The 8839-nt window shown below is 34.4% G+C and overlaps 1 protein-coding gene across 1 annotated transcript; it reads right to left on the reverse strand.

Moving 5' to 3' along the window:
- Positions 1-8108: 8108 nt before the first annotated feature.
- On the reverse strand, positions 8109-8839 carry LOC109536890 (perlucin). Its single transcript, XM_019903336.2, has 3 exons — positions 8690-8839; positions 8464-8590; positions 8109-8410 (listed from the first exon to the last, which is right to left on the reverse strand). The coding sequence occupies exons 1-3, from the start codon at positions 8795-8797 to the stop codon at positions 8181-8183; spliced, it is 465 nt and encodes a 154-aa protein (XP_019758895.2). The 5' UTR covers positions 8798-8839; the 3' UTR covers positions 8109-8180.

Here is an 8839-nt window from a genome sequence, read left to right on the forward strand (position 1 = left end):
AGATTAGGTTTGTTAGGTTAACTTAGATTAAGTCATATGATGATATATCTTAAGATACATAGAGTGTTAGACACTCTAACGATGTTAGCACTAAGAATCCGTAGAATAAGTAGCAGTAAGAAGTTTGTAAACTTAGCTGAAAATAAATATGTTCAAATGGCATGGCGGACGACTCTTTAGTAGAATTTTTTACTTTTGCGGACACCCTGTGTGCATCATTGCATATTGCATCAATGCATACATCAAGTGCCTATTCTAATTGGCACTATTCATTAGAATTTGAACCTTCGGTGGAACACAGTAAAATGAAATGACGTAAATCGCATGTCCAGTACTAAAAGCACTAAAACTCAATTATTATTCTATTAGAAAAAATTACAAGAAAATAGTCAATTGAAAGATTGGCCAGTTAAGATCATCAGATAAACAAAAGAGTTCAAACTAAACTATAAAACCCAATGCGATTTTGCACCAATCTGCGCTTGGTATCTGTGTCTTGGTTAAATCGATTGAGAGTTCTGTAAAGGTTACGTCCCCTTGTAAGTTCAGTATCTTTAAATGCATCTTAGCTGAGAATTAAACTATCAGAGCCATATATGAGTGCACGGCTGACTTACTGATAAGATAAGTAGATACCTTAATATTGACTTTTCGTCGGACAGCCCTATTCCTTTAGTAGAATTTTTGTTCAGACCACTAAGTAGAAGAACGACAATGAAGAAAAACTCTCTACAAATCGACTTATATTATTATCTTAAGGCTATAAAATCGTGCAAACTGACTGACAGACTGACTGAGTAGAAGAACTAAAAACGTTCTCACCAGGTTTTCACCCCCTAAAGAATACTTTTTCAGAATGTCCCACTAGCAGTTCTGTAGAGGGTGTGAATTAGAGGATGTGAAACTAAGCAGCCATACAACAGGAATACAAATACTAATGGAAAGTGATGAAGTCCTATCAAAACAGCTCATGCGTACCCCATTGAGATTTCGTCTTGAATTAATCGAACAATGGAGCAATATAATAAAACTTGAACATATTTCCTTAGAAAATAAACTAAATTGGGCGGATAGACCGCAATGCCTTTTCGATTAATAAAAATATGTTGTTGATGTTGTAAACCAAATTCTATTAAGTCTCGTTATAAGTCTGTTGCGATATAATCGTCTTATCTTGTTTAAAGTGTTTTAATTTTTTTTTCATTTCTGCAACAAGTGGGAGAAAATTGCAATAAACAAAACCTTTGTTTACATACTTAAAATCGAGAGCAAATGCAAATTGATAAAATCTAAGTTACATTATTTGGATTATGGATTTTGAACCTATAAAAGTTTTTGGTCGAAGTAAATGTACAGACATTAAACTGAATTAAATTCATTAAACAATGAATAATGAATAGAGAAAACATTCAAAGTGGGATCAAAGTAAAAAGATTATAGATAAACCAAATTGTAAAAATATGGAAAAAGGACTTGAACAGAAACTAGATAATGGCCAGAAAATCGTTATTTGCTCCAAAAGTATACGACAGTAAAAAATGCTTGAGAATTAGTGTCTGATTCATTTTGACCATTAAGAAATGTTTTCAAAAAAAATCAATTCAGGGTGTCAAAGGGTAATTAAACTGTATTAGCAAACTGTAATTAGCAGAAATTTTAGAATTGGGCAGTGTGCCGAGTTCATTGGGGGCACGCCGCCTAAAATATTTTCAAGATGGCATCACTTCTGGTTATACCGGAAGTGCGTATCAACTTGCTTATTTTAAATCGAACACCCTATATGTATATTATTACATTTTTGAATTCTACTCCAAAAGCTAAATGTATTTCATGTATAATATCCTATATCTAAGGCAAACCGTTTTTGAGATATTTGAAATTGTATGTAAAAAATGACAGTTCCAGCCACTCAAATAATTATTAATTTTTCCTAAAAGAGAATTTGTCATACTTAATTTGAGTCGCTTTTATTGTTGAACAGGACTTAAATAAAGTTATATCAAGAACATGATAAGAATGTGAATACAGCTTCTTCATAAGTCACACTCTCACATTCTTCATAAATATTAAATAAGTTTAAATAATCTTATGTATCAAAATGTCAGCATTCCTTTGGCATTTGATTGCATTAAAAATGGCCACTTTCGTCATGGCAACTAAGAGTGACAGTATTTAAAAGAAGGTGCTGTGAAATAGCCATATGAAAACCGTAAATTGGCAATATTTGGAAAACTAAACACTTTTGGAATAGTCATCGACATATGACAAAATCATCAAAAATTGGGGTTTCTATTTGAAAAAATTGATTTTGGGCGGTTTTCTCAACTGAATTTTGAAACTTATTTATTTTAACACTTTGTATTAATAGTTTTCAAAATGTTTTCGAATTTCCATTAAAGTAAGTCCTGTTGAACAATAAAAGCGGCTCAAACTAAGTATGACAAATTCCCTTATAGGAAAATGAATAATTATTCGAGTGACTGCAACTGTCATTTTTACATAAAATTACAAATATATCAAAAACGGTTAGACTTGGCTACTGGATATTGTATATGAAATATATTTAGAATTTGGAGTAGAAATCAAAGACCTCTTAGCTGGTACGTTCCATTTAAAATAAGCAAGTTGATACCTACTTCCGATATAACCGGAAGTATGGCCATCTTGAAAATATTCTAGATGGTTTGCCCCGAATGACTTCGGCACACTGTCCAATTGTCAAATTTCTCCTAATTACAATTTGTCAGATATCGATCGCGGCGGTTCCCTGTGGGACACCCTGTATATTAATACTTAATAATTACTCCAAGAGACAATAAATCCAAGAGAGCAAAAACATTTATGAGTTCTTAAAACACCAAATAAAATAAATATATAAGAACTATTAATCAAAATGATTACCGATGGCGAAATTTTCTCAGATATATCATGCATTTTTGTCCTAATCATTGCGAATTTTTGACAAATTGATGTCATCTTATTCTACATTTATTTTTCGATTGTCTATTGCTTTATTGAATCTTGGAATTAAATTTCAAGCTTTGTATATCAGATTATTCATATTAAAAAAAAAACTCTATAATTAGTTGAGTTACCTAGCAGACAGCTAAAATTTACAAAACAATTTAGAAAACATGTTTCTAAGAGGTGCTCATTTATATCGATAAGACCAATTTCAAGTGAATTATTTTCACTAACAATATCAATGCTATCATAAAGGAATCGTGCATGAATAGCACGTTTAAATACATGCACTTATTCACGATGTTATCGCAAATATCTTTCAAAATATTCCACACTTCAACAAAACGCTTTTTTTTTATTATGTATATATTTTGTTCAAAATGCCTGCCCATACACGTCCACTTCTGAATGTAGGTCTCTTCCATCTGTCTCCACGCTTTTCTGTCCAGACCTGTCTGTATCCAACTCTTTCCGGCATGGCGTTGGATATCGTCATGCCATCTGGCCTTCCTGACCGATCGGTCGTCCCACGCTCCGCTTAGATTGTCTGGGTCTCCATTGCATTACTTTTTTCGTCCATTTTACATCATCTCTCGCGACATGGCCCGCCCATCGCCATTTGTTTCTAGAAATTTGCTTCCCTGCATCCTTGACTCGTGTTCTCCTCCTGATCTCCTGATTTGTGATTTTATCTCTTAGCCTCACGTTTAGCACCCGTCTTTCCATTGCTCTCTGGAGAACCGGTAAACGGTTTGCACTGCCTTTCGTTATTGTGGCAGTCTCGAGTCCGTTTATGGTAACTGGAAGTATGCAAACATTGTAGACCTTACGCTTGAGGCTAATGGGGATATTTGGTATATAGATATCCTTAAGTATATGCCCCAACTTGCCGAATGCAGCCCAGGACAACCCGATTCGTCTGGAGATTTGAGCAGTTTGATTTTCTGCCCCGAGCATGATCGTGTGTCCAAGATATACGTACCTCTCAACAACCTCAAGAACGAAACTGTTAACAGTCATCGCAATACGACTATGGCTCAATACTTTCGTTTTGTCAAGGTTTATTTCCAAACCTACAGCCATAGATGCCTGATGCAATTCCCGAATCTTTTGTTCTAATTGATCTTCGTCGGTTCTTATCTATACGATGTCGTTGGCGAATCTAAGTTAGCTAAGGTACTCTCGAAAGACAAGTAATAATCCCTTGTCTCTGGTATTCTCTATCTATGCTAACCTCTCTTTGTTTCCATAATATGTTTTTAAAGATATGCTCTAATCGAAGAGGAACGATTTTGCTAGAAATCGCATCGTCCTGGCGTACACCTCTTCAAACTGGGATATTTTCTGTAACTTGGTCTTCTTGTGTCTTAATGTGTAGGATAGCATGATTGTACGTAGGTATATTCGAGGATATCTGAGTATCTGAAATCAATTCTAGCCTCGTTGATTGTCCGCAATACTAACCGCGTTTCCACGGTGTCAAACGCTTTACGGTAATCGATGGATACCATGGAACGTATACTCTTTACATCTCTTGATAAGAATATGAACAGTTTGGATATGGTTTGTTGTACTGAAACCTTTTCTAAATTCGGTTCGTTATAATTTTTATGAACAATTGTTATGAATTGTATTTCTAAGTAGATTGTAATTACCTCGGGCGTGAGTTAGAGCAAGAGCTAGTATTTTGCGGCTAGCAAGTAAGACTTTGAACGCTTAATGGACAACACAAAATTAGGCACATTCAAATTCAACGGAACAACTGATGTATTTAAAAAAAACTAGCAAAAACTAAAAAGGAACTAACAATTGTAAAACGAAAGAACGATTAGATTGAACAAAAAATTGAATGTATTTGACTGATAAAAATTTATGGCTTTATAAAAGAAAATAAACACTTTTATGCTATGGATGGTGAAGGGCGAAGGATCCCGAGGGGGACCAGCTGGAGTGATCAGTTCAGTTACAGAATAGAAAGAAAAATCCACAATAAAGGAGTACCAAAATATTATCCGAAATTACTTAGGCTCGACTGTGAATGAGAATTAAAGGAGAAAATAAATTGGACGAAAATGCAATGGAACGCATAAAGTCATTAACTAATCAACAACTCAATAAAGGATGAATCTAAAAATTAAACGGAAAAAGATGAATTGGAAAATCGGACAAACGATAAAAAATAAAAACTATATATGATAATTGTTTTCACCATAAAGTTGGGCGCCCAGTACGCTTCCAAGTAGCATACAACTTGTACCAAAAGAACAGGAGAAGCAGGATCAACATCAAGATCCCAAAAGCCAATAGTCACGATAGCTCCCTCTTAAGGTGATAAACCCTCGATAGATTACCAAAAGAGCTGGTTTTGAGGAATTGTTGCAAGAACTTTGAATCAGTGACACGCAGTCATGGCGGCCATCATAAATTCGTCTATCCGGCTTCTGTGTATCAAAATTTTACCCGGGCTGAAAGCGATCATCAAGGAGTATTTTGATACTAAAAATAAAATACTCAAAAACCGACCATGCGGTATAAACTCTAAAAATTCGGCCACTGCAGTATGAACTCTCAAAAATCGACCACTCGATCGAATGATCACGGCGTAATTTTCTCACCCGCCAACAAAAATCGCCCACTACATTATTTTCCCCCCAACCTTCCGTTGGCACAGGAATAAAAGATTCCGAAATTAATTCTGCCTAACGGACACGTGATCCCACGCTATCTGCTTAACAATCTTTTCATCGCGATAAGAATGGCCAAATTTTTACTTTTCGGATTTTACATCAAAATTTTAACTCTATGATAAAAAAACAAAACGCCTTTGCCTGACAACAACTATAAAACGCACACCGATGTCCAAAACATATTCAAAGGTTTACGGCAAAATATTTGCACGTAACACATTTTGTAAAATGCGGACAGCAGGCAGGTTTGTAGTTGTTAATGTCTGTACAGTCGCCCTTTTTGTATAGAAGGACCACTCCTGCATTTCTCCAATCATCAAGAATCTTACCCTCTTCACGACACCTGTTTAATAGAAGGATTATCCCAGTTAACACGAATGGTCCGTGGGATGTTCTATTATTATTCCCGTTCTCCCGCATGGGATGGTCCTTGGTAAGATGTCCCTAGGCCGTCCCTAGTATCTCATGCAGATCCCATGCGAGTCGTCCCAGAAACGTTATATTTTTTGCTCCCAGGGACGTAATGAACAGGACGTATATGTAGTAATAGTATATGGCATCCTCGAAAAAGAAAAGTTATATGAAGAATAAGACAATATAAAATGAAGAAAAACCCTGTACAAGCAGACTCATACTACCATCTTACGGCTCTAACATCGTGCACAATCGGAAGACAGGCTGTTTAGAAGAACTAAAAACGTTTACACCCCCTAACTAAGACACTTTTTCAGAATGTCCCATCAGCTCTTCTGTAGAGGGTGCGAATTAGAGGATGTGAAACTAGGCAGCTTTACAACAGGAATACAAATACTGCTGGAAAATAAAGTCCTACCAAATGAGCTCATGCGTACCCCATTGAGATTGCCTCTGGAATTCATCGAACACTGGAGCAATATAATAAAACTTGAACATATTTTCTTAAACAATAAACCAAATTCTAAAGTTTCTTTATAAGTCTGCTGCGATATAATCATCTTATATTGTTTAAAGGGTTTGTTTTTTTTTGCATGTCTGTAACAAATGGGAGAAAATTGCTATAAGCGAAAAGTTTGTTTACATACTTGAAATCCAGAGCGAATGCAAATTGATAATATCTAAGTTGTTTCGTTACTTATGGATTTCGTTATGGATTTTGAACCGATAAGGTTTTGGTCGGCGTAAACCTCTAAAGGAGATATTATTAAATTCAATTAAATTCATGAAACAATGAATAGAGAAAACATTCAAAGTGTGATCAAAATAAAAACATTGTAGAAATACAAAAAGAGCTTGAACATAAAGTAGATAATGGGCAGAAAATTATTATTTGCTCCAAAAGTATACAAGAATAAAAAAAAATTTCAAAATAAGTGACTGATTCATTTTGAGCAAATTTTAAAAGAATTTTTAATCTGTATAACTCCAAGATAGTATAAAGACATTTATCAGTTCTTAAAACAGGAAATAAAACAAATACATAAGAACTATCATGAATTTTCGTACTGATCACTGTAAATTTTTGTCAAATTGATGTCATATATTATTTTATATTTTATTTACCTATCATTTACTGCTTTATTGAAAATTGCAGATAAATTTCAAGCTTTTTATTTCAGATTATTCATAGATATTAGAAGCAGCGGCGGATCCAGCTTTCAAATCAGGGGGGATCATGCCCTGGATACGCCCTTACAAAGGAAAACTCAACTAATAACCGCACACAGTAGACAGCTAAAATCTACAAAACAATTTTTAAAACATGAGGGGCTTATTTATATCGATAAGATCGATTTCAAGTGAATTATTTTCACTAACATTATCACATTATCAATGCAATCACAAAAGAATCGAGACAAAATAGCACGATATATATACCATATGCGCTTATTACAGATATTATTATTGTTATCAAAAATATATTTCAAAGTATTCCACACTGGCACAAATCGTTTTTTTTTAATTAGATATAAGTATGTATACTTTGTTAAATATCGTAAGAGGCCATCTGTTAAAGCTTTGTACCACAATAACAAAAAAACTTCTGTATGTGTATTTGCCCCAGAAATGAAGATTTTATTTAGACTAAGAGAGTTTACAGTTGAAATTACTATTTGTAGGCCCGCTGGATATCATTTTTTGGCATCAATTGCAATAACTCAAAAGTAGATTTTGTATGGAGCATATTCCAGTAGATATCCATCATTACCCGAAAGATTTCGACTGTTATTAGAACTATTATTTTTTTTTTTTTTGCACATAGAGAAAAAGCGTTGTTCAACGTATTGTAGTATCTGTCTAGAAGTCGTTCTTTATCAAAGTTTGTTTTTAATAGTTTTTAATTTATTACTTATCAAGGCGGTCAGTAAATCTAGGGTCTGAACAGTTTAATCAAGTGAAAACATCATTTTTGGTTGAATGAAGGCAATAATTAAACAGTATTTTCAATACGTTAATAACGAAAAAAAATAAAAAAAAATATTAATTGGACAATAAGAATATTTAATCGTCTGCATTTAGTTTTAACATGATTATTTATGCGGTATCATAAATCTAAGTTTCCTTCACTTGACAAACATAATAGCTCTCAGTTGAGCATAATCTGGATTGCCAAAAGCGAGGATTTCTGCCGTCATTATCCTTCCCTAATTGAAGACAGTAATCTTCAGAGGTAGGGAGGCTTGGTTCATTTGCTCCCCATTTAACAAAAGTGAGAAGTTTTCCCGTATCTATCCACACCCAGGTATCAACGTCTAGGTGAGCTCCACCCATCCAGTATGACCCTACAAAATACAGTTATGAGATTTAAGACGACCTAGTCTTAAGACTAACTTACTGCCGACAACGGCTAAACCTGCAGAATTCATTATATCATATACGCTTTCGCTCTCAGCTTCACTTTGGATGCTAAGCAAATCCATGTCCATCATTTTACATACTGCTAAAGCATGAACAAACGAGGCCTGCAAGTACAAATAAATATTAATTTTTTGAATAAACTGATTAGGCAGAAAACGTTTGAAACTCTCAAAAATACATATTTTAAAATAATGTATACTTACTTTGTACTCGGAGACAAAGTAACGGTCACCCAGTGGAACCATCAAAGGTGATCCCAGGGAAACTAAAGGGAACACCCCCAAGAAGGCAATGCAATAAATCTTCAACATCTTTTGCTTATAAGTCAATAAATTCAATTATGTGGAACTTCT

This window comes from Dendroctonus ponderosae, unplaced genomic scaffold, assembly GCF_020466585.1.
Source record: "Dendroctonus ponderosae isolate FM_Combo_2020 unplaced genomic scaffold, Dpon_F_20191213v2 Dpon_F_20191213_2, whole genome shotgun sequence".
In the NCBI taxonomy this organism is placed as follows: domain Eukaryota; kingdom Metazoa; phylum Arthropoda; class Insecta; order Coleoptera; family Curculionidae; genus Dendroctonus; species Dendroctonus ponderosae.

What these genes read in the sequence shown, in the direction of transcription:
- LOC109536890 (XM_019903336.2), bottom strand. Translation starts at nt 8,797, where the DNA reads ATGTTGAAGATTTATTGCATTGCCTTCTTGGGGGTGTTCCCTTTAGTT. An exon ending in ACTTTGTCTCCGAGTACAAA is followed by an intron (nt 8,591 to 8,689) that starts GTAAGTATACAT and finishes TTGTACTTGCAG; the next exon opens with GCCTCGTTTGTTCATGCTTT. An exon ending in AGGTTTAGCCGTTGTCGGCA is followed by an intron (nt 8,411 to 8,463) that starts GTAAGTTAGTCT and finishes TGTATTTTGTAG; the next exon opens with GGTCATACTGGATGGGTGGA.